At 35.5% G+C, this 27,559-nt stretch overlaps 1 protein-coding gene across 1 annotated transcript in view; it reads right to left on the minus strand.

Annotated features, from left to right (window-relative positions):
• Positions 1-276: 276 nt before the first annotated feature.
• VPS50 (VPS50 subunit of EARP/GARPII complex) overlaps positions 277-27,559 on the minus strand; it is a 130,623-nt gene continuing 103,340 nt past the window's right edge. The window contains exons 21-28 of the mRNA XM_060107650.1: positions 25,391-25,512; positions 17,292-17,372; positions 11,318-11,466; positions 10,176-10,272; positions 8,992-9,150; positions 5,594-5,715; positions 3,516-3,705; positions 277-1,010 (exon numbers count right to left, since the gene is read on the minus strand). Coding sequence (XP_059963633.1) covers positions 891-1,010; positions 3,516-3,705; positions 5,594-5,715; positions 8,992-9,150; positions 10,176-10,272; positions 11,318-11,466; positions 17,292-17,372; positions 25,391-25,512 — 1,040 coding nt within the window. The 3' untranslated portion in view covers positions 277-890. The remainder of the gene's footprint in view (positions 1,011-3,515; positions 3,706-5,593; positions 5,716-8,991; positions 9,151-10,175; positions 10,273-11,317; positions 11,467-17,291; positions 17,373-25,390; positions 25,513-27,559) is intronic.

Below are 27,559 nucleotides of genomic sequence, written 5' to 3' on the forward strand. Positions count from 1 at the left end.
AGTAAAGCTTACAGGGAAAAATATCCCATTATTTAAAAAGGAAGGGAGGGAGGGAGGAAGGAAGCAAGGGAGGCAGGAAGCAAGGGAGGGAGGAAGGAAGGAAATCCTACCATAACCATTCTGCATGCTACTCAGGCACTGAAGAGGTTTACCCAATGAAATTACCTTTCACCATTGGTTTCAGGATACAAGACCATTAAAATTAGAACACACTAAAAAAATCCCATTATAGTTTCATGAAATCTGCCTGCTGTGGAAAAATACCAAAATGCAGTCTCACATAGGCTGATCATGTTAGAGTATAATATTTATTAATTTTCATCATTTATGATCACTCTCACAACCAAATTAACCCTAACACAAACTTTCACATTTAGAAACACAGACAGCAAACTGATTTTTCAACTATTTTGCTTACATGTACTTTTCAATTGTCATGCAGTGCTCATAATTAGGAGATACTACTATACATTAACACTCTCATATTATGCTTATTAAGAACCAAATTCAGAGGGTAGAAAAATGCCAACATAAATTCATTCTCCAAAACTGCCCACGAATGTATTGTCACTGTTCTTTCTAATCATATATTTATAGTACATTCTTCAGTAAAAGGTACAACTGTAGTCACATAACAATAGTTATGATGAGGCAATATCATTTCAAGAAAGAAATACAACAAATGAAACTAAAAATTGAAGAGAAGCAATCGGGGCATATAAAAATCATTTGAGAACACCACACAAACTCCAATGTTTTCCACTTTCCAGTTGGAAAGAACATGCACAAAGTTTTTTTAAGACAGTTGTCAGGAGTGCATGAAAAATTGGCTTTCATGTCATGTATGTTGAGAGAAGATCAATGTCATTGAGGAAAAAGGACTGTGTTCATTATCTTTTGGGTCTGTCTATATCATCTATAGCTGAGAGAAGTTTTTGTCTTGCTTTCTTATTGATATGGGATCCCAGACAAACATTTACCAGATTGGTCAGCTGCTTCGTTGAATACTCCTGCTCGAAAAAAGAAGATTCAAATTTAGTACACTAAAACACATGTATGTGATCAATGCAAAAAACAGGAAGATAGATATTCAGGTCTCAGTGGATAGTTACTGAGCACTAGAAATCAGTGTAAAGCAGTGGAAACTGTAGTCAAGACATGGAAGACACACTGTTTATAGAGCTGTAATAGTGGGGAATAAGGATACCTATAGTACACACTTGAAACAGGAAGCACTAGAATCTTTTTAATATGGCACATAACATACCAATTAAGATCACACACTATGCTTCTTTCTATGACAGTCTTTGTTATTAGGTTATCAAAATACACTGACATTTCAAAATTTTTAAATGCCACTAAGTAAGCAGTTTCTAGCACTGTACCTTTTGCAAACATTTTAGGTAAGAGAAAAAAATCTCCAACCACAGAACAACTCTTCTGAGATATAACAAATGAATAAGGTAACAAAGGACAAAAAGTTACTGGTTTTTAAACCCTCGTATTATAATTGGTAGCTAGAAAGTAAAATTAAGACTACAGTTGATCCTTGAACAATGCAGGGATTAGGGGTGCTGACCCTCCATGCAGTGGAAAACCTGCACATAATTATAGTTAGCCCTCCTCATCCAAGGTTCCTCTATATTCGAGGATTCAACCAACTGAGGATCATGTAGTACTATAGTATTTACTATTGAAAAGATTTGCATATAAGTGAACCTGTACAGTTCAAATCCGTGTTGTTCAAGGGTCAACTATGTAAGTATTATTTTGCTGTACAAATCAATTTAGTTCCTGAATTTCAGATAAGTTGTTAGGATGAGCATGAATAGGAGCTCATCAGAAAGTTTTATATCTTCATTTGGTTCTGGAGGATGAACAGTAAGAGTTCAGCTCGGGAAAGAGTTGTGTACTATCATCTAATAAGAAAAGAACATGTCTTCATTGGAGGTAACCAATAAAGACAGTGCAATTTCAAAACATGAGAAAGAGTTCATCTTAAAACTTCAGCAAACTGCTCAGTTTGTGTATCTGATCTCTGAGAGCACCTGTAAACACCTCATAAATTCTCTCAAGTAATCACTCAACATTTAGAAAGTACCACCCAAGCACTGCACTAGACATTGTGGAAAGTTCTCGGAAAACAGGACAATCCGGGCTGCTGGGAAATTTTCACTGTATTACAAATATCAGTTAGTTAAAGCTTTTCCAAAATACGATTACTAAAAATTTTAGTCCACTATATTAAAAGAAGAAACCCTAAAATGGGCATCGTTCTTACATCAAATAATGGACCTCTACAAGCTGTGCTTTTTCTCTTCAGCTACTTGTCCTTTTACCCCAAACCCCTTCCTCAGTACCAACCCCAAAGTGTTTACAGCTTATTTTATTAAATGGATTCTAGCAACATCAGCAGTTCATCTGCATCTGGTTTAGCATTTTGGTTCTCAAATGACGGAGGTCAATGGGACAAAAAGTGGTGACATTTTTCTCAATTCTGGTGTATTGATTAAATCACTGAAAATAACATGTACATTTCTACTTTGCTCTCAGCCCTACAGTGGGCACATTTACACAAAGTTCAGCTAATGGTCCAGACTAAAACTCATTTCATTTTTCTAGAGTGTTGAAACTAGAAAGGATGAGCCTGATTATGTAAATATAAATAATTCCTTACTTCCTTACCCAGTCAAATGAAATAAAAATTTACTTAGCTTTTACCCACGATGTTTACAGTATTAATAAATGTGAACACGAGAGTCATTGATGGAATAAGATTTGGTGATAATTTGAACACTTCTCATATTTTCATTAAATCTGTCTTCACATACTGCCTATCTAGACAAATGATATGTAATAACAATCGTACCAAAAAGCTCCCTGTATTGAGCATTCTCTGGTGATATATGTTGAGTTGAACTGTGTCAAAAAAATTCAGCATCCACAATAACACTTGTTATAAGTAGCATTTTTCTCTACTTACCTATATAGTCACACAAAAGAAAAATAATCTCATCTATACTTAAGGTAAAATCTAATGTAGGATGAGGTTAAATTTAGCTATTTAAATATTAATATACCAATCATCACTATTACATGTCAGTGTGTTCCGGCCATCACCCGTTCATTGTTCAGGGCTACAAGAAGGTTTAAGTTATATAACAGACTTTAGCTTGTGAATCATTTCAATGTTGCTATATTCAATTTGTCCTGATGTTAACCAATTTCAGCCTTCTCCTACAACACAGATGTAGGATAAACACAGCTAAAGTTCAGACTCTGGCTGTCTTTCCAGATAATTACTGACTGCTACAGTTCACAAAGTCTCAAAAGGATTTGATTAGGCAAAGGGCATTGCATAAACAGTGTGAAGATGGTAAAGAACTGGCATAAGTAGTTCATGCTAAAAAAGCAAATGTTTCTATTTCACCCATATGATTTTGAATTATATAATATACAAGAACAGCACAATGGATAAGGAATAAAAACTTAATTGACTGTTTCCCAGCTCTCACCCTATGCTCTTTGATCCAGCGTTCCATGTCATTCTCAGTTAGATAGTAGGCTTTAATATAGGTTTCCACAAATTCTTTATCTGGAATCGGTCTAATATCTGTTAGTTTTTCAAGTTTCATTAAAAACTGTTGAAAATCCAATTGCATCAAGGCACGACCCTCATTACTACACTTCTTGACGTTGGCATATCTAAGACACACAAGAATAAAAAAACATAAATGATGGGATGGTTAGAAAAAGAAACCTTTAGGTACTTAAACTTTTCTCTAATCCACATTTGGTGAGATTCTATGAGAAAAAAGAGCACATGAGCCTTGAGTCAGAAGGACTGGGCTGTGTTCCAGCCCTGTGACTAAGCAGTCATTTTACCTATCTGGGCCTCAGTTTCCTCATTTTCAAAGCAAAAAGATCAAATAACTTCTAAGGTTTCTTCCTGCTCTACAGACCATAGTTCTGCCTACTCAATTAACATAATCACCTGTAAGAATGTTAAACTGGTATTTAACTGGTATTCCAGTTAATCTGGCTGCCGAGAATTATTTATAAAACTAAGCTATGAATATTCCCAAGTAATCTTAGCTTCATAAAACTGTTCAATATTTTAACTACTCAAGGCAAAGAAAACAAATGAAATAACTCTCCCATAAACATTCAGCAAACCTAAGAAACATGTAAGCATATAAGCATAGAAAGTACATACATATTTTTCATAAAATAACACTTTATAGACTTATTCTGAGACCCCACACTACTAAAAAACTGTTCTAAGATGGACTAGTAATAAGAATAAATATGTTAACCCTAACAGTACATTTTATTATTCATAAATAAGTGTCTCATTCCTTCAATCATACAAAATGTGGAGAATTCAACACTAGGAAATGAGGTACTTCCCCTAAGGAAATCTGCAAGAAAACTAGTTTATATTATTTAAAGTGACCAAGCTTTTTTTAAAAAAATAAGAAGTGTTTTATACACAAATATAACATTTGTTATTCACTTTTCTACTACTAAATAAATTTGTTAACAGTACAATCCAGTCATGATTGTTGAAGGAGAGCCATTTTGGGATTTACAGCACTGCTGGTTTCAACCCTAACCCTAACCCTAACCCTAACCCCAACCCTAACCCCTAACCCTAACAGACTGGATGGTGTATTATACAAAATGCCAAGGCTGTTGTCAGCTTGTCACCGTCACTTCCACTTTCAAACACATTCTTTTTTTATAACAAATAAGAACCGATGAGAAATCAGATAAGTGATAGTGTGAAAATTCAACTGATGTGCAATTCTAGATCACTGTGAATAGTCTTTGAAATAGCAGTTTGCTTTCCAGGGATATATTAAATATCAGTATTACTGATTCTTATTTGTATTCTAGATGTTACAGGCAGAGTAAGCATGGTCTCTGAGTAAGTGGGAAAATTACTTTTGATCTGTAAACTCAACATATGAAAGATTGATACGGTTTAAAATGATATAATAATGATATTAACAGTGATATAGTGGTTATGAGGACTGATTTTGCCATTAGAAAATGAGGAGTTCATAAGCCTTCTCTGCATTTAAAAACTGTGTGATCTTGGACAAGTTACTTAACCCCTTTAGCCTTGAGTTTCTGAGGCTAGGCTATCTCTCTGTTGACAAAACAGAGAGAATACTACCACCAAAGAGAGTTTACGTTAGGATAGAATCCTGTGAAGGGCTTGGTTCAATAAATGACAAATAGCACTCAATGAATACTATGTATATCAACATTGTAATAATTGTATTAGGTAATAATAATTATTACTAGTTTAATTTTCAGATAACCATTAGATGCTGCATTCCTCACTCCTTTACTAGCTGATTCTAAGTCACCAGCAAGAAAAAAAAGTGACACAGTGGCGTTTAAGGTCTCTTTTCTAATTACATTCCAAAGTTAAACCTGAATTACTATGAGACTGTCTGTTATTTATCACTATTTATCACTATCTCTACCAATTCTCTGCATCCATTAGTGATAACATATAATGTTATTCATATATTATGATTTATCACTGAAGAATCAGATAATGCTTTCATGAAAAACTTACCCTTCCACAATTGTTCTATTAGCCAGACGTATACAATGTTCCCAAAGTATATTAGACACGGGCAAGGGTATCCGAACTCTCTTAGAAACTTCATTTAACCTCGTGTTAAACTGCTCAAATTCCTAAGAAGACAAAAATCATGGCCATATGTGAATATAATTATAATGTTACATTGCTTTCGCATCTTAGAGGCAAAAAAGATTTTAAAACGCTCAGAATGAAATCAAGTAAAACAAAGAGAGATAATGCCAAAGATAATTTGGACTTAGTGTGAAGTGTTTTTTTAAGTATATCAAATTGAATAAATCATGTTGTAATACAGAGTACACTACATTTCATCTCAAAGGAAATAAGTGTCATTAACTGATTAAACAATGTTCAAGTGTTTCTACATCTCAAATTTTTCTATGACTGTCAGTATGTCTTTAAAATATCTTTAAGAAACCCAGATTTTAAAAAAGCGTTTTAATGAGCTTTCACCTCAGAGTGAACTATTTGTAATTTGTAGCTGTACACCTTACAGAGCAATCTGATAAATTATTCTCTTTCCTAAACATTCTTTTAAAGTAAATAAATTATTACATACTGAATGATTCAAAAGTCATGTAATAGTTGTAAATCTTTAGCACCAAAAAAACTCCATAATATACATTATCTCATTACCTATTGAAAAACTGAACATTTTTATTACTTATTAGTACCTTTTGTGATACCACTCTACTAAAAATAAAATATATGTAACTAATTTAGAAAATTTCAACAGCTACATGAAAGCAGCAGATGGTTCACCCTTCAGTAAATTTATTTCTGATTTCTTTAGACTATTATCATCTAAATATGTTCATTTACAAAAGTAAATGCTGTTGATCCTTTCTCGACAATACAGTTCAAATAACTTTAACAAGCCTTAAAATGATATTTTTCTTTAGTTTCCTCAATAGAGAAACTACACAATGTGTACCAAGTCAAGACTGACATGTGTTCAAATAACACACAGGTGGAAAAAAATCTGATCATCACTAATCAAGCTACCACATGATCGTTGTGTTATCTCTAGCTGCTTCCTAAATCACACTATTTTAATGATTTTTGACAGTTAACTGCTTTTAATCATTTATCAGAAAGAAGTAGGTCTTCAGTCCACTAAGCTTACCTTTGAAAATCCAAGTAAATAAGTAATTGCTCTTCCTCTTTTTCATTTCATGAATCTAGCAAAACAGTATTTGCTACTCTATTTATACTTCACTACACTAAACTCTGCTTTAGATTTCAAGAGTCATAATTCAATACTTTTCATTAATATTTTAAAGATAAATTTATAGGCTTACTATATGAAATGCCATTCTACTCATTGCTAAATCCAATGTTCAAGAATGCTTATTGTTAAATGAATAATAAAACTATTTCATTTTACTTATGATTCTTTTGGGACAGATTCTTTTGCAGACTGCTTTTACCTAAAGGTTTGGACTTGGAAAAGTAACAGAACAAAAGTTATCATAAAAGTTTCTTTTCTTTTTTTAATAAATTTATTTATTTATTTTTGGCTGCATTGGGTCTTCTTTGCTGCGCGCAGGCTTTCTCTAGTTGTGGCGAGCAGGGGCTACTCTTTGTTGCGGTGCGCGGGCTTCTCATTGCAGCGGCTTCTCTTGTTGCGGAGCACAGGCTCTAGGCGCACGGGCTTCAGTAGTTGTGGCACGTGGGCTCTAGAGCACAGGCTCAGTAGTTGTGGTGCATGGGCTTAGCTGCTCTGCGGTATGTGGGATCTTCCCGGACCAGGGCTCGAACCCGTGTCCCCTGCATTGGCAGGCGGATTCTCAATCACTGCGCCACCAGGGAAGTCCCATAAAAGTTTCTTTATGAGAGAAAGTCTTAAACTGCTGAAACTTGGGTTCAGGTTAATAATCTGAAGAACACTGGTTCTTTCTTGTAATATTAATGTTTCTTGGAATTAAGAATAACTGAAGCAAGTAGCCTCTTCTAGTATGTATATTCACTGAAGGTAGAGTTTCTTTTTTCTTGTTTCCCCATAAGTACCATAATCAGCATGTCATAAAAAACAGAAACAACTTTTCAAAAACAGAACTGTTCAAAAAAGAAGGGGTGTGATTTATAAATTACATGTATCTTTTACATTCCAAATTAAAATTTCCAGCTGAAGTCTCCTAGGTGATCTAGAAATCAAAGTTCTTCCAGGGTGGCAATTATAGAGCATGCTTAGATCTCATGCTAATACCTAGACATTGTTAACTGATCTGGCACCCTTAGTTCCTTGAGTCTGGGGATAGCCCAAGAGTCCTCAACCCAGCCCTCCAGAAAGGTGCCAGACATCACTGGGAGCTGGCACACCAGCTAAATTCAGCTGCTATCTCTGTTTTGATCTCTGGCTTTGTTTACTGGTTCTCAAGTGTCCCAGCCTATTATCTACTGCCTTGGACTAAGCAGGTAAGAATGTTGGTGTAAATGAGGTAAGTCAAGAGCTAAGAAGGGCCAATTTCTTTTCGCTGACAAATATGAAAAGCAAAATTTTTCTGAAAGCTGTTTTCATTTTCTCAGATGCTCTTCCCTCATCTCAGACGTGCACACGGTTCATTTCCTCACCTCCCTCAGGCCTCTCCTCAGTTCTCACTTTATCAGAGTCCTTCTCTGACCATAAGTAAATGAATGGTATTCCTCTCCAACTCACACCCTGCCACTCCCTATCTGTCTTCTGCTGGTTATTTTTTCACCAGACTATTCATCACCTGATGTATTATATATTAATGTATCTCATTATTGCTGTCCCTGCACTGGCATATAAATTCCTCGATGGCACATAAGTTCCTTAACTCACAACTATATTGCCAGCACCTAGATCAGTACATGGCATATGTCAGGTGATTTATAAATATCTCTTGATGCATAAATGAAAAAAAATTACCACAATTCTTTCCGAAAACTTATAAATGTTAAGTCATTGAACACAAAGGTGTTTGCATTACACATTGCAGAAGTAATGTGATTTCTGGAAAAAAAACTTAGAATAATCAGGGGTGTAGTCTCTTGCTAATGAATATTCACAACTCTAGAAATATCTTCTAATTAAACAGAAATATCCTCGTCAGTACAGTCATGGCCACTGAGATTACATAATATGAAGCCAGCTAAGACACACTAATCAGACTCTAATTCAAAATGGGATATTACTGAGCAAAAACAAAAAATCTACAAAGTATTCTTGGGTCTAAAAGAACACAAAATTTGGAAAGAAATCCTAATCCAACTCAGGGACTTTAATAGCACAAGAATGCTAGAATGTGGTACAAACTATAATCTCACAATTTTGGAGCTATTGCAATTACAGGAATAATTCCCTTAGTAGAATTATCTTTAACAGAGATGTTTCCCAGAATACTTGCCTTTAACAGTGCATCTACATATATGTTGTGCTGTGACATAATTTCTTTTACATCCCATTTCACATTAGCCATTAGGAGCAGCATCTGTTCATAATCAATGGCTTTACCAGCTACAATCCAGTAAATTGGTTTGCGTAGTTCACTGGCTGTTGAGACGGTCTGAAATAAATTTCACAGAAATGAAACCAAATATTTTCTAAAAGTATCAAATTTCTAAAATATATTTTGTTCCTGTTTCTAGTACACATCATATCTAAATATAAAACACTATACACTTGGAGATATAAATTATGAGAATACTTTAACTCATGGGCAAGGGTCTGACTCAAAACATAATTTTGAGATACTCAACAAACTTGAGTCCACTGACAATTCAACTAAAAAACTACAGTTTTTTCACTTCTCTCCATTTCCACTTCCACTTCCACACTGCATCTCAAGATCCCATCATCTCTCACCCACATTAGTCTAAAAGTCTTTAAACCAGTCTCCTGCCTCTAGGTTTGCCATCTGAGGTCCATTCTTCACACTTCTGCCAAAGTGCTTTCTAAAACACACACCTCACCATGCTACTCACCACCTCTTTCAAATCCTCCAGTAGCTTCCCAGTACCCTTGGAACAAAGTCCAGCTCCTGGCTGGGAGCACTGTATGTCACGTGACTTCTGCTTAATCACTCCGGCCATCTTTCTCATCACTGGCCCTCTTCCCCACTCTGAGAATTTGAATTTTCCTTAGCTGCTCACAGGCACCGTGCTCTCTCATCTGTAGGTCTTCATATAAGCCACTACCTTAGTCGAAATATACTCCTCTCACCCTCTTTCTCTCTGGTCCAGTTTAAACATCACTTCCTCAACACAGCCGTTAGAGATAACCTCCCCCCAACCATAGCCCCTCTCCGCCTCCAGTCAAGGTTAAATACCCTGCCACTGTTTCTTTCCCTTAACTATACTTTATTGTAATATAGTTTTAATTGGCTCTTTCTCTTACTAGACTAAAAGTTATATGAGGTGCTCAATAAGTATTTATTTAATACAGGAATTCATGAATGAATAAACAAATATTCTAATCCACCTCTCCTGAGGTTGAGAGACTGACCACTAGTTAAAAAATAATAATAACCTAAATACCATGTGACAGTCCTATCTTGCTCACAGTTGAAATGATATATAAGACATGTCTGACCTGAGAATAAAACTGCTGAAGAAAGGGTTTTTTGACTGCAGGCATCACAGCATCCAGATGTGGCTGAAGGAACTCAAACTGTTCAGCCAAGAATACCCTAAAGGGAATAAATAACCCACCATGTAAACAAAACACAGTATTTAGAGCCTGTCAATATTTTTTGTGTAACTAATCTTTTAGATCTCTGAGCAAAAGTTTAACAATTAAAATTATTTTCCATTTTAAAGAACTACCTTGCATTGCCACTTGACACACTCATTTACAATTCACACAAAAATTAATGCTGAGTTATCACTGAACGTGAGCTGATGTGAAAGAAGGATGACTTCAAAGGAGCTAATCTGGTTACCACAAGGTGTACAGTTATGCTGCTTTGCATGTAAGATATGAGCACAGATAACATAAAAGATTGAAGAAAGAATACAACAGTATTTTTAGAAGGATTTCTCATGTAATTACACACAACAGACCCAAGAATTTACAGATTTAACACCTGACACTTCTCAGAAATAACCCAAACATTCATAACAGGAAATAAAGTGGAACTTGCCTGAGACATAGACGTGAACTTGACATGCATACATGAGACATACACGTGCATGAATTGGAATCATTCAGCTGAAGACTGCGGGTAGTCATACTGTTTTTCACTACTTTTTGTTATATACAAAAACTCTTAAATTATACTGGACCATATTTTATGGAAGAAGTTATATGCCCTCATTTTATTAAAGAACTTGGGGATTTATAAAGGTCAGGATGCACTCCTGCTGATGTCAAGGGTCGACTACATTTAACACTAAACTGACAATGTAACTACAGTTTCTCTAGAATTGTAATTCAATGGGAAACTATAAAGTACTATACTATAATATGCTTTTCTAAAGTCTTACTTAAAGCAAGGATCATGCTGCTAAAGAAAGAAACTTAAAAGATTACCCTCCTTCCATTTATACACCTGAAAATCAACCATGCAATTTTAAAAACTGAGTGGTAATCTAGTTTAGGATATACTTCTCAGAAATATTGAGTAATTTAAGGAATATTTAGAAGTGGGAAATGCATACAGCTAGAATACAGTGCTTACTTTTATAATCTTTCTTAAATATTTAATGGCAAAGCAACTGTTTTTAACAACTTACAAGGATTCTGTGGCTACCACTCTTTCCGCCAACCCATACAATGTATCCCCAAATGTCAAAACCACTAGGTGACTGAGGTGAGGGCTCGGTACCTTCTCCTTTCTCTCTTCTGCTGCTGTGAGCGTGGCAGTAGGATCAGCTGAAACTTCCTGAAAATATAACATACATATACACACACAGCCTGAAATAGCAAATCTAACAGCAATAACCCATGTGATTTTACAAAACTGGAGCTATAATTAGAATGCTCTCAGGCATACATTAATTACACTTAGTTTCATTTCTCTTTTTCCTCCTTTTACATTTTCTAACTACTAGAACTTTCCTTTTTATACTAAGTGAAAATGATCCAACTCCATATGCTATTATCTGTGCATGACCTAAAATTGGCCAACACAAGGAATCTTTATGAATTGACAAATATTTCACAGAGACAATAGTGAGATGCCCTTCAAGAACTTGTAAACGAGGAAGAACAGACTGCCTCTCCAGGACCAGGCTGGTCAAATCCAAAATTATGGTGTGATTAACCATTTCACACCTAAACCTTAATCAAGGTAACTTTGGTATAATCCCAAGAAGGCAGGACTAAAATGTAGTTCTAAACTGAAACAGAAGCAACTGTATTGTATATCTCTAGGGATAGATTACTGACCTAAAGATGGTAAACGGAAATAAAAGAAAGGGATGTCCAAAGAGCAGAGTGGACTGAGCCTTAAAAGATCCTCAAAGAAAATTACAGCACAAAAATTGAATACAAACAAATCTAAAAGTGTACAAAATGTAAATCTAGATTACTTTTTAAATCAATTACATAATCACAAATCTCTAACATTTGCCTTACGAATAAAAGAGACATCAAATGCATAGGACTCTGGGAGTATAACAGGTTTATAAATTTTGCAAAATGGAAATAATACATTATAAAACCTTTCAAGTTAGAAAATGGTTTTATTCTTGTTTAGTTCTTTTTTATATCCTATATTCTACTAAAGGTATTGTCTCTCTTCAATCTCTAATTACTCAATTAGCATTTAAAAGTTATTTTGGGAACAACTGTGCTTTCTCTAAGGAGAATCAGGATAAGGGAACTATGCAACTTAATCAATGTCACAGCTCCACTATTTATTTCCTTCTACTAAAAAGGAAAATAATCACCCCACTACTGCCAAAAAAAAACAAAAAAAAAACTACACAAACCACAAAATTACATACAGTTTGGTACCAATTGGGTGGCCTGTGCTATTTAAGTTAATTCTGGTGGCTATTTATTTAATACTTTTTTATAATTATTATTTTTAAGATTTACTTATTTATTTGGCTGTGCCAGGTCTTAGTTGCAGCACACAGGATCTTTGTTGCGGCATGTGGGATCTAGTTCCCTGACCAGGGATCGAACCCAGGCCCCCTGCATTGGGAGCATGGAATCTTAACCACTGGACCACCAGGGAAGTCCCTGGGGGCCTATTTAATCACCATCTACCAGACTGTCCAAGTGAAGAACCTTAGAATCATTCTTGAACACCCCTTCTTCCTCTGCACCTCCATCATGCCTAACCAGACACCTCTCTTGTTTGTTTCTTCCTCATGTCATTACTTCAGTAATACCTAGGTAATCTTTCTAAAATGGAGATGTGACCATAACACTCCGTAATTTAAAAGTCTCAACTGACGATCCCTTCCTTACAGAAAAAAAGCCTAAACTTGTTGCCACGATATTACTCCTTTACAAACAGCTACCTTGCCAGTCTCATTTCAAGATAATCTCTACACCCCTAAGGTCTAGTCACACTGGACTGCTTACTACACCTGTCCTACTCACACTCCTGTCTTACCAGCTCTCTTCTCCTTGCCTGCCTGGCTCTTACCTCATTTTTTAAGTATGAACTCATATTCACCTCCTTTCTATAACTTTCTCAGTCTCCCAAGAAAAATAACTATCTTACTTGTGTTAATATTGCCTATACATATACATATACCTGTATGTGGCATACAGCATACTTTTATCAGTTGTTTTCTAACTCTCCTACCTCAGTTGTTGTTTTCTAACTCTCCTACCTCATTGTGAGTTCTTGGCGGGTAGGGACCAATTTCACCCTCTTTGTACCCTTAAGTCCTTGGCATGCCTGTTGTCATTAGCAGGCCCTCTGTTAGTTTCATTGATGGAGATGATGATAAAAATCTTCTCTTCCTCTCCTATTATCCTCTTTCAAGCCCATTCCAACCAGGTTTTTGTCTGCTTCACTCCAAAGAAAGAGTAAGCAAGGTCCCCACTGGCCTCCTTATGGCCAAATCCAATAGCCAACTCTGAATATCCATCTCTGAATATTCCCCCTGACCTTTAAACACTGGAGTGCCCCAGGGTTCAGTCCTGAGACTTCTCTGACTTACATTCTACTCCCTACATGATTTCATCCGGTCTCACAGTTTTAAATGCCATCCACATGCCAACAGCTCTAAATTTATATACTTGCTCTGACCCCTCTCTCACCTCTAGCGCATTTAACATATCTGAAACTGAACTCTTGATGTCCTCTTCAAATGTGTCCTCCTAAAAGTCTTATCCATCCCCATTAATGGCACCTCCATTCTCCAGAAGTCAGGTGCCATCCTTGATTCTTCTCAGTGTCACACTCTTATAATCCATCAACAAATCTTAATGTGTCTACCTTCAAAACAGATCCATTTAGGGAAATACACTTGAAGAGAGCAAGAAAGTCCCAAAATGTCAAGCTGACATAAATAAATGGTATGTGCTTATTGCACACTTAAATGGAAAAGCTCCTAAACAGGATCCATGTTTCAGCTTATACCAGTATAGTAAGGAAAGGATATATAACTCTTTGAAGACTTTAAAAAAATGAAACCTTAATCAATCTTTACTCTCACAATGAAAGTTATATTTTTAGCCTTTCCTGCCAGTAATGTACTAACTAACACAAAGAAAATTAATATTTATGGACTTTTCTGTATCAATTTAAAATACATTTTTATTATCAAAGGTTCAAAGTTGGCCACAGGTCTTAAACAGTTTAGCATCACCAGGTAGATAACTAAAAATTCACATTTCTGGTACCATTACCACTTACACCAGCTTCCTTTCCTGCTTGTCCACTATTAGACAATTTTTCTTAGACTTTTATTTGATGTGTAAAACAAATTTTCTTAGTTTACAGTGAATTTATATGATAAACATAAACAATTTCAGGTGGCATTTTAAAGAACATAATGACTCCATTTTGCCTTTTACAGCTTAAAGAGAAGCAAAACTTAGAAGATATATATGGAGAAAATAAAATTACCAAAAAAGTGCTTATTAAAGTTTTAACTAACACATAGGAGAAATATAAAGAAAAATACTACCTCCATCCAGTGGTTCCAGATTAGGCTATAAATTATTTTAATAGCCAAAGAATGTGTTGAATAGCAAGAAACCAATTAATGTTCTCTGCCAATGCAGATGCAAATTAATGAAGTGAAGAAAATTTATATACCAGTTTGTGAAAACCTGAGATCAAGGTCTAGTAAATGACAAATATATTTTTTAAAATAATAAAACGAGGGGCTTCCCTGGTGGCATAGTGGTTTAGAGTCCGCCTGCCGATGCAGGGGACATGGGTTCGTGCCCCGGTCCGGGAAGAACCCACATGCCACAGAGCGGCTGGGCCCGTGAGCCATGGCCGCTGAGCCTGCGCGTCCGGAGCCTGTGCTCCGCAACAGGAGAGGCCACAACAGTGAGAGGCCTGCGTACCGCAAAAAAATAAAAAAATAAAAAATAAAACGATGCTTATCAGTATGTGTAATAACATGTAAAACACTGGAAATTTTCAGAAAAACTTCTACTGTATTGTTGTAAAGTCTTATCCATCAGAGGAGTGGGGACCATGGAGAGGCTCTGTCAAAGGTCAGTGCTCCTTACAAACTGACAGAGGAACAACGGCTCACACAGTCTTCTGCTCCAAGGTGCAGTCTTTGATTTAAGAGATGCCAAGAATAAGGCCTTAAAAAAAAGATATTTTTAAAAGACAAGGTGGCAAAGAAAAAAACAGGCACATCTATCAATTTATTGTGTAGCTGGTTTTAAAAAAATGCATTTCTAAAATTGACTATTATACCAATTCAGGAAAAAACTTATCCAATGAACAAAGAACTGGTCTGACAGATGCTACAGATACATTGTTATTGTTAGATGGGTGACAGCTTGTCTTAAATAACAGCTAGTTTGGTCCCATTGTTTACTGGGTCATGCTATTTCATTACACACTGTATGGCAGCATTAAATCCACAGCTTAAGGGTCAGATCTGGAACTGTGGTTTGACAATCATAAGCTAGTAACTAGCAGAGCTGGCAGAGAAATGCTAGAGTGAATGATTCTAGTGGTATATTTCAGCCCACCTATCTTGAGGCATTCAGCCAGAAACAAGAAAAACTTAAGCTGTGGACTAAGATCTGGAAAACAAGATCTTCAGGTCAAGGTTATACTAAGTATCAAACAAGGAGAAGCAAAATCAAAACAGATAACTGCCAATGGGACTGAAAGCCAATGATGGATTTTACACAACAAAGACCAAACAAAAAAAGAAAGAAAGAAAAAAGAAAAAGAAATAGATGGCTTTGTCAAACAAGGAGCCTTGACTCTGAAAACAAAGATCAGGATTAAGTGGACAAGAAAACAAGCCAGGTTAATCCAGGAGACACCAAACTCAGGGATTCGAGTTTATTCATTTACTCTATAAACATTTATTGAAGAGATGCTATGTGCCAAGGTAAGTGCTAGGACTATGAACATACATTAAAAAAATATGTGCCAGGCAAAAAGATCTCCAAATTTTAAGGGGGATGGATGAGACAGATACAGGTTATTTTCTCTGTGTAAACAGTGCTCACCTGAAATATCTGCATACGCCTCTCTCACTTTATTCATATCTCTGCTTAAAGATCACTGTCCCATCACTCTGCTTCATCTTCTTCTTGGCACTGATCAGTATCTGACACTCTTATACATTTATCTGTCTCTCTGCCCCAATAAGATTCAAGTTCCAAGAAGACAGGAATTACCTCTTTTGTTCACTGATGACTTTCCAGGCCTACAATGCCTGGCATATAATAATTATTCCAAACAAGTATTTCTTAAAAGAATGAATGATTACATTGCTTTATAAAAACTTCAATAACAGAAGTATGCTCATAATATAGAGCTTATGAGAAACGAGGAAAGTGATTGCTTATTTGGGTAAGTGACGGAATAAAGGAAAATTCATAGATGCAGAGAAATGCACTGAATAACAAAAGTCTCTGGCTATAGTGACCAAGCATAAGAAATTTTTTTTTTCTTATTTTAACTGCTTATGTTGGCTTAAATACTATAGAGGATCAGCCCTGTTTTGCTGCTTAACCCAGCCTTTTAAAACATGCATTTCATCACATGACACAGTTAAGAATCCAGACCCCCTACTGCACAGCCGACTAAACCTAAACGTCTCAAATGTTAAAGCCATTTATAAAGTCGTCCTAAACACTCTTTGCAACACAACTCTTTGGCATAAACTGGTGCCCCATCACAAAAATCTGCCAAAATTTGGGCCAGGCTTGCTCCCACCTCAAGGCCCTTGCTCAGCCTCTGAACCTGAACTTGAATGCCGTTCTTTCTCCTCTTCCCCACTGATCCCATGCCTACTCTTCAAAGTCTAGCATAAGTCTCACTTCCTCCTTCAGTCATTCTCTGACAGTAATTTTGAACATAAACCTTTCTTCTCTTTGAACTTGTACTGCATGTAGAGCCAATATCATATTCTTTTGTGTATACCAGCTTTCTCTCTCCATCAGACTATAAGAAACCTCCATTTTACTTACTGCATGCCATTAATGTTCTAGGAACACAGGAACTCGATGTACATATAGAAATACACTTACATGTAGTTGAATAGATCGCCAATTTCTATTTTAAATAACGTAAAAGAATTGATTACTTACCAGATCAATGAGGCTTTCTTGTATTCTGTTTAGAGTTGTTCTTAGTCTACTACTGCTAAGACCTAGTCCCGTGGATTCCAACTGAAAAAGAAAACGAGAGACATGTTAAATTGCTGTGGAGATAACCCTGCAAATGTTGTAACTTCAAATTAATGAAAAGTAAGTATGTGGTGAGTTTTCACTCAGATACTTAGCACTCAGAGGGTTTCCAAATTGCATTTAAAAATACCAAAACATCAGACAGAAATCAAATCTTAACCCTCAAAGGAACAAGAGAGCTATTTACACATGTGTATTTACAGGTCACACTAACATCTATCAATCTAATGGATTTATCAGGAGAGAGTTCACCAGAATTTCTTTCCCACAAGTTATTATTTTTAATTGCAAAACTTAAGATTTTTAGATACTTAAAGAACCCAAGGATAGGAAGGGCCACACTGATACAGAAAAAACAAAACAGAGATGATACATACTTTCAATATCAAGAATGAGAGCATGGATAACACTACAGATCTAATGTTGAAACACCAAAAGGATAATAAGGGAATATTATGAATAATCTCATGCCAATAAATTTACCAAACCAGATGAAACAAATTCCTTGACAAGCTCATATTATAAAAATTGACCTAAGAAGAAATAGAAAACTTTAGTAGCTCTTTATTAATTAAATTTCATTTAATAAAAACCTTCAAAAAGTACTAGTCCTACATAGACTCTCAGAAAGTAGGAGAATGTTTCCCAATTGTTTTATTGTTTTACTAATATTACTCTGATTCCTAAACCAAACAAAGATACCACAGAAAACCTAACTACAGACTCCTAAACTTTATGGACACAATTTTTTAAAATCCTTAAAATATTAGCAAACTGATTCATGACCAAGTGGTATTTGTCTTGGGAATGCAAGATGGTTTAACAGCCTAAAATCCTACTTTGAAGTTAACCAATGTATTTCACCATATTAATATATTTCTTTTGGAAAGAAAGTTATGATTGTTTAAACAGATTCAGAAAAAGCCATTTGACTAAATTTATCCTTTCATGATAAAAATTCAGAAAAATTCAGTAACAGAGGAGAGTTTCTTCAACATGACTACAGGCATCTATAAAATAGCTAGCATCATACTCAATGGTGAAAGGCTCAATGCTTTCTATCCAGGATAGATGAAAGTGGAGGGAACAAGACGAGGATGTCAACTCTTACCACTTTTTTTTCTTGAGAGGTAAAACCTTTGATTTCAAATCATTTTTTTAATAACATCTCTATTGGAGTGTAATTGCTTTACAATGGTGTGTTAGTTTCTGCTGCATAACAAAGTGAATCAGCTATACATATACATATATCCCCATATCTCCTCCCTCTTGCGTCTCCCTCCCACCCTCCCTATCCCACCCCTCTAGGTGGTCACAAAGCACTGAGCTGATCTCCCTGTGCTATGCGGCTGCTTCCCACTAGCTATCTATCTTACGTTTGGTAGTACATATAAGTCCATGCCACTCTCACTTTGTCCCAGCTTACCCTTCCCCCTCCCCATGTCCTCAAGTCCATTCTCCATGTCCGCGTCTTTATTCCTGATCTGCCCCTAGGTTCTTCGGAACCTTTTTTTTTTTTAGATTCCATACATATGTGTTAGCATACGGTATTTGTTTTTCGCTTTCTGACTTACTTCACTCTGTATGACAGACTCTAGGTCCATCCACATCACTACAAATAACTCAATTTTGATTCTTTTTACGGCTGAGTAATATTCAGCCGTATATTGTATATATGTGCCACATCTTCTTTATCCATTCATCTGTTGATGGACACTTAGGTTGCTTCCATGTCCTGGCTATTGTAAACAGAGCTGCAATGAACATTGTGGTACATGACTCTTTTTGAATTATGGTTTTCTCAGGGTATATGCCCAGTAGTGGGATTGCCGGGTCATATGGTAGTTCTATTTTTAGTTTTTTAAGGAACCTCTATACTGTTCTCCATAGTGGCTGTATCAATTTACATTCCCAACAGTGCAATCACTAAATGATTAGTGATGTTGAGCATTCTTTCATGTGTTTGTTAGCAACTCTCACCACTTTTATTTTACATTGTGCTGGAATTCAATTTTTTGTAATTGACCTCCATCATACAGATATATGCTGTATGAGGCATACGGATTGGAAAATATAAGGCATACATATTGGAAAAGAAGAGGTAAAGCTAAATACTAGATACTTCCCTCTAAGCACTCACTTAGCTGCATCCCACAAATTTTGATAGGTTGTGTTTTCATTATCATTCACTTCAAAATATTTTCTAATTTCTTTTGTGGTTTCTTCATTAACCCAATCTTTATTTAGATGTGTGTTGTTTAATCTCCAAACACTTAGGTTTTCCTATTTTATTGATATTGGTTTCCAATTTAATTACATTGACATCAGAAAATATATTCTGTATGATTTCAATGTTTTAAACTCATTACGACATGTTTAATGGCCCAGAATATATGGTCTCTCCTGATAAATGTACCATCTGCACTTGAATATATATCCCACCATTGTTAGGTATGTTGTCCTACAAATATCAATTAAGTCAAAATGGTTGAAAGAGTTGTTCCAATCTTCTGTGTACTTGCTGATTTTCTATCTAACTTGTTCTATTAGTTACTCTGGTGTTAAAATCTCCAGCTGTCATTGAATTTTTTCATTTCCTCTTGAATTCTGTCAATTATTGCTTCATCTATTTTGAAGGTCTGTTACTAGGCACATACACATTTACAATCATTATGTCTTCCAATTGAATTGATCCTTACATCATTAGAAATCCCTCTATCTCTGGTAATACATTCTGTTTTCAAACTTATTTTATCTCATATCATAGCCACTGCAGCCATCTTATGCTTACTGTTTGCATGGCATATCTTTTCAATCTGTCTGTTTTCAATCTATGTTTTTTGTTATTAAGTATGGGCTTTGTTTTTAATCCACTCTGACAATCTCTACCTTTTAATATGAGTATTTAGTCCAGGAACATTTACTGTGGCTGGGTTTACATCTACCATTACATGTTTTCTTTTTTGTTCTTTGGTTCCTCCTTTCCTGCTTTTTCTAATTAGATGATTTTTTTCTTTTATTAGAATCCTACTTTAATTTTCCTGTAGGCAAAAGTTAAAGTTCTTTGTATTATTTTTCATTATTCTTCTATGGATTATAATATACATTCTTGACATTTCACAGTCCATTTACTGTTAACAATGTACTGTTTTACATAATATATAGAAATCTTGCCATCTTATAGGTCCACATCCCTCCACATACCATGCTATAGTTGTTATACATAATACATTTACATATATTATGAACTCCAGAAAAGAATGTTATAATTTCAGGTTTAAACAGCTATATGGTTTAAAAAGAAATTAAGTGGAAAAATAAAGAAAAAACAACAACAATCCTTTGCATTTCCCCAAGTAGTTTCCATTATCAATGTTTTCATACTTTCTGAGGATTGATGTTTTCATCTGATGTCATTTTCCTTCACTCTGGAAAACTTCCTTCAACATTTCTTGTATTACATGTCTGTTGGTGACAACTTCTCTTAGTGCTTTTTTTCTTTTTATCTGAAAATGTTTTAATTTCATATTCATGCTTGAATAGTATTTTTGGTGGCTATAAAATTTTGGACATTTTTTCTTTTCTTTCGGTGTCTGAAAGGTGTTGTTTAACTCTCTTCTAGTCTCCACACCTTCTCGTGAGAAGTCAGCTGTTAATCAGATCATTGGTCCCTTTTATGTCATAAGTCTATTAAAGTTTTCAAGAGACAATTTCCTCATGAGGTACCCCACTAGACTTTTCTTTGTGTTTATTCTGTTTGCTGTTCATTTAGCATCTTGTATCTGCAAATTTTTGGACAGCGTTTCTTCAAGTATTTTTTCTACCTCATTCTGTCTCTCTCATCTCCACCTGGTATTCCAATTAAATGTATGTTTGACCATTTGATATAACTTAGCATGTCCCTAAGGTTTTGATCATCTTTGTTTTTCAATCTTTTTTTCTCTATGTTCTTCATTTTGAATAATTTCTATTGATCTCTTTTCAAGTTCACAAATTCTTTCCTCTGTCATGTCCATTTGGCTAAGTACATTCAGTGATTTTTTTTAATTGCTGGAACTGAATTTTCAGTTCTAGGATTTCTCTTTGGTTTTCTTCCTACTGTTTCTACTAGAACTTCTTATTTCTCTAATGAGATGTTCATGCACTTAAAACATGTTTTGTTTTACTTTATTGAAGATAGTTAAAATGGTCCATTTAAAATCTTTATCCCTTAGTTCCAACATCTTGAGTTCAGGCTATATTGATTTTCTTTTTACTGAAGGATGTATTCCTCTTTTTTGGCTCTATGTATTTAGGTAACATTGGATTGCATCATCCATTTGATTCTGGAGATTTTGGATTCTATTATTTTTCTCCAATAAGTACTGTTTCCTTTGTTTTCAGTATGCAATTTTCTTGGCCAGGCTTGAACTATAAACTAACTCTTGTGTAGCAGCTTCAGTCTCTATTCAGATCTTTTTTCTTTGACTGGCTGAAGTCAGTCTGTTCCACACAAACATGGTTCATGAGTTAGCCAGAGATGTGGGTAGACAGAAATTGGGGATCCCTCCTCTGACTCTTCCCCGTCTGAACTTCTCCCTACTCTTTTCAGTGTTCCCAGGCTTCACTTTTCTGGTCCCCCAATCCATAAAGACTGTAGGTTTCCTTATGCGTGTCTCCAGTTATGTGCCTCAGGGACTGCACTTAGTCCTGGGCTAAAGGCCACGGAGATGGAAGTTTTTTTAAAATTAATTAATTTATTTATTTTTGGCTGCATTGGGTCTTTATTGCTCTGCCCGGGCTTTCTCTAGTTGAGGCAAGTGGGGGCTATTCATTGCGGTGCGTGGGCTTCTCATTGTGGTGGCTTCCCTTGTTGCAGAGCACAGGCTCTCGGAGCATGGGCTTCAGTAGTTGTGGCACGAGGGCTCAGTAGTTGTGGTGCATGGGCTTAGTTGCTCAGCGGCATGTGGGATCTTCCCAGACCAGGGCTCAAACCTGTGGCCCCTGCATTGGCAGGCAGACTCTCAACCACTGCGCCACCGGGGAAGCCCAGAATTTCTTTTTATAGCTTCCCTTTCCTCAACCGCTAGTGTGAACTCCCACCAGAGTCTATATGCTTCTGTTCACTCTCCAGCATCTTCAAGAAGTTCCCTATTGTTTTATAAAGCATCCAGGTTTTATAACTGTTTTCTGCAAGAAATATCATCTAATAAGGTCTCAGTCCCTCATACCCAGAAATGGAAGTTAATTCATTCTTAAAAGTTTAGATTTTGAATCAGACTCTCTACAAAAAACCAGTTCCATTAATGAAAGTTAACTTTAAATGAGGCTCACAAACCGTTTTCAAGTAATAACCCTCATAAGATTTACTTGGATAAGAAATAATTAGGATATCAGACTTCCTTGGTAGTGCAGTGGTTAAGAATCCGCCTGCCAAAGCAGGGGACATGGGTTCAAGCCCTGGTCTGGAAAGATCCCACATGCCACAGAGCAACTAAGCCAGTGCGCCACAACTACTGAGCCTGTGCTCTAGAGCCTGTGAGCCACAACTACTGAGCCAGCATGCCACAACTACTGAAGCCTGCACACCTAGAGCCTGTACTCTACAATAAGAGAAGTCACTGCAGTGGAAGTCCACATGCTGCAACTACTGAGCCCATGCACTGCAACTACGGAAGACCACGAACTCTAGGGCCCGAGTGCCAAAACTACTGAGCCCACATGCTGCAACTACGGAAGCCCGCGCGCCTAGAGCCCATGCTCCGCAACAAGAGAAGCCACCGCAATAAGAAACCCATGCACTGCAATGAAGACTAGCCCCTGCTTGCCACAACTAGAGAAAGCCCATGTGCAGCAGCAAAGACCCAATGCAGCCAAATAAATAAATAAATAAAATTATTTAAAAAGAAATATTTAGGATATCAATCCATATCTCGTAAGAATCTACTATGTGCTTACTACTGCATTAAGGTAAGCTACAGAATGGTCTTCACAAAAGAATGTGAACAGGAAGGACCAAGGAAAACATAACTCAAGAGTTGAACAACAGAAGCCTTGAGGCAAGGCAAGACGAAGCAATACTATGAGTACCATTATAATAGAATCAAATGGATTAGATATATACTATAACATGATGTAGTAGGCTATAACCAGTTCAGTGAAGAGTAGGAGCTTCAGGAGTAATTAGTATGAACAGGAAAAAAATCCCTTAACCTAATGCATACACTGCGTCCTCCCTCCCAGACAATGACTTTCTAGAAACCCCAGGACACAATGAGATGCTTATTCTTCCATGAGCAGCAACCATTTAAACTCACTCATACAATTCTCTCTCTTCTGGGAAGGAAGCAGCAGTAGCCATGTTAAAAAGTTCAAGTAAGAGGTAGAGTAAATGCAGTATGCACTCATACAAACTTGCTCATATGCATGTTTTGTTCTGGTTCATAGAATACACAGTTTCTAATACAGCATATGGGTGAACATCCAGATAGAAAGAAACCCTTATAATTAACAATATTGTTTGAATACAGTGAAATGGCTTTTACTGAGTCTTACTGAGTCTTAGGATTAAAAATGCTTTTAATATGAAATATCAGACTAATGTTTTCTTTAAAACATAACAGATTTTAAATAAAATATGCAGCATATTTTACAGTGAGCACCTACCTGCACTTTGCTAACTTTCATCAGCTTCTAGTGAACCCCACTGTAAACAAATCTGTGCCAGTATCTAATCAGCTAGAAAGTCACATCCAAAAGCACTCAGTTCCCAAAGTTTCTGAAGGACTCTACTTGAACACATCTTATCAAAACTGTGGTTCAGAACTGTTTTAACTAATATGATAGTCACAAGTCATGTGTGGCTATTTATATTTCAAGATAAACTAACTAAAATCAAGTACAATTAAAAATTCAGTCCCCAATCATACCAGTCACTTTTCAAGTGCTCAAAAGCCACTTATGGCTTATGGCTACCATATTGGACAGTACAAATATAGAACATTTCCATTACTGCAAAACTTCTCTTAGACCGCACTGGTCTAGAGGCATAGTCCAAGAAGACAGAGTAAAGCTCATGTAGAAGACTAAACGATTCTGACAATTGGCTAAAACTCCAGAATGTCTTTCTTCTTTAATATTTATTTATTGAGAGTGATGGATTAGTACCTATTTTATAGTAACATAAATTCTGCAGCAACTTAGTTTCTGATTATATTAGTATTCTTTCTAATTTTGCAGAGTTAAGAACATAGGAAATTCAGATCCCATATTAAAAGATCATGTCTTTGATATACTTGTAATCACAGCAAGACTATGAACATTTATATGATGAATGTTTTTATCCATTAAAATTCATAAGCTTTTGAAAAGGTACAAAATATAGTATGCGAAAAGTTAGTATTATGAGTATGCTTTTATACGAAAAACTGTCAAACATGTAGGTGAACTACAAATAATTCCCAAGTATCAGATCAGTTACCTGCTTAATACTGTGCTGTTCTCCTTAGGAGTAGAAAAAGATAAACTCAACAAGAGCTTTGGAAACACAAAAAGGAGGTGCAGGAAAATTAATTCTGTGGCAGGTTCAGTTCAAAGATTTTCAATTATTTTAAATAAATATTTGTCATTATCTTCTGAATGTAGTAGTGCCTGCTAAGGTTGTTAGCCAATATTTAAAATGTCTCATTTACTGTGTAATAATTACACACTGGGTCAGATTTAAACAAGGCAACCTGCACATTTTTCATCACCAAAATATGTCAAGGTTAGAAATTGATGCTGCATTTTTTCTGCCAAAAATTTGAACGTACAATATGTTTATCATATCAAAGCTTAAAATTAATGTATTTTAAATAAGGTGATGGGGCACACAAAAAGCTAATATCAATAATATGTTGGATTTTTGATGGATAATTTTCAAATTAATGTTATTTATGTATTTTATACAGAGAGAATTTTACATTTACAAAAACAAATAAATTTTAAAAGAAACAGACTCCTCCCCTAAAAGGTTGACTTACTGAATCATTCCGACCAAAAAAGGTATATATTGCATACAAGTAGTAATCAAATAGCTGAGACATGAAATGGATAACATCAAAAGCAATTGGCTTAAGAATGTTCATCATCTGCATATATTTACCTGAAAAGAAAAGAAATTAAATAGAGAATTAAAATCTGTTAGTCTATAATTATTAAGAAACCATAAAATTACTTTACCAAAATATTTTTTTAATGAAATATTACATTCCTCAGTCACACTAGCCATGCCTCAAGTACTCAACAGTCGCTTGTAGCTTAGTGGCTACTGTACTGAACAGCACTGATACAGAACAGTTACACCATCTTGGAAAGTACTACTGGATGGCACTGATATCAAAAAATACCTACAAAGATTTTTCATATCATTATATTTTACTGTTTGTCTTATAGTTATGGAACTCTTAAACTAACTCTTCTACAATGACACTGTACAAACAACACAGTTCCTCATTTCTTGGAGATTCCATTTCAAACAATGTCTTCAAAAATGTTTAAGTGTAATAAAACAAAAGACAATGTACTTGAGGAAGAGTGGGGTTCTTTTCATAAGCTTATACACACATAGCAAAAGTAAACAAACAAGAAAAAAAGGACACGTGGAAGACACTTCCCATTCCTCTGAATCCTAGCCCTGTGAAATCTAGCGTCAAGAGGCTAAGAACATTTCTTTATCACTACATCACTCAAGAGCTCAACACTCGCAAAGTGCCAAGAACATATCCTCCTCATTCCTTCCTTTGGAAGATGCCAATATTCCACTCTTTTTCCTCTAAACATATGACACAGTTACAGAAAAAAATTTAAAAACCAAAATGTCTACATTCATTAACTTGTTAATGTGTCTGAAGGGTGCATGGGAGATGGGCTGAATCAAATAACAAACGATAATGAGTCCCTAATTGTGTTTATTTTTTATAGGAAATAATAGGGAAAGAAGCATATCTATTAAAAAAATGCTCTTCTGCAGAAGATGTTAAAACAGGCCATTTGCTTTATTTCCAAATGAGCAAATAATTCAGGTGCTGGCTCTACTTTATATAACTGCTATAAATTTTAAATTGGTACTACTGAGGACACCAGGATTCAAGAGAAAACACATTAACTGCAGTAGAAAAAAATGACAAATTTACTCTAATGGAAATGTCTACTATCAAAACCATTTCTTTATTATCTAAGAACTCAGTCCATCCATCTTAATTTACATGAGAAATGATTCTAAATAATAGATGGTCAGGAAGATATACACATCGTAAAGTAAAAACTATTCAATTTAGATTCTGTTCTTATTCCTATGTACAAGTCTTTTGTTTCAGAATCATTCTTTGTAATTATTTCACATAATCAGACATTTAAAATAAATCTCAATTGAAAAATATTTGAAAATATGCTCCTAGAACATTCTGGATCACTGTGCAGATATTTCATTGACTGCAAACATATAGCTATTTAAACTGTAACTATTTACACATTAAATAATGTGATACTGTAAAGGGAAAAAATGTTATATTACTTTAATCCATAAAAGAAAATTTTAAACAGGTGAATAGTAGAATGAGGAAGGATGCAAACATCAGGGTTGATACATATCCAGAATACAAAGCTCCTCTCCATTCCTAATAAGAGTAACCATTGTTCATATAATTCATCTTAAGAAAGGATATAAAAATGAATTCTTAATAGGTAAAAGCTATTTTAAATGTGCATTCAGAAGGAAAAAAAAAATTAGATGGTCCCAAATGCTCTGAAAAAAAAAAACCATAATTATATTCATTCACTCATTCAATACATTCAACAAACACTTTTTGAAAGCTTACTATGTTCTTGGCATTGTGTTAATACACAAGGAACTACACAGAGTCTCTGCTCTCTCACAGAGCTCCTTCCATGACCTTAAATGGTCATACATGGAAGGCAGCCATTGATAAGCAGGCTGCCAGTATATTCAAATGTAGAAGAGTGAGAACTCTGTCTTTCCAGTTCAAGAGGGCAGAGTAGGCCTTTGGAGGCCTGAGGGAACTTATGCACCCCCTCAGACTTACTGAACTAAAAGAGAATTTTACAATGAATTAAAACATCTATGAAGAGAAGTGGGTGAGAAGGTAACAGCAGGTAGGTATGATCACCAGAAAATAAGAAATCTCAAAACA

The sequence above is a fragment of the Mesoplodon densirostris genome, chromosome 9 (assembly GCF_025265405.1).
Source record: "Mesoplodon densirostris isolate mMesDen1 chromosome 9, mMesDen1 primary haplotype, whole genome shotgun sequence".
Classification (NCBI taxonomy): Eukaryota; Metazoa; Chordata; class Mammalia; order Artiodactyla; family Ziphiidae; genus Mesoplodon; species Mesoplodon densirostris.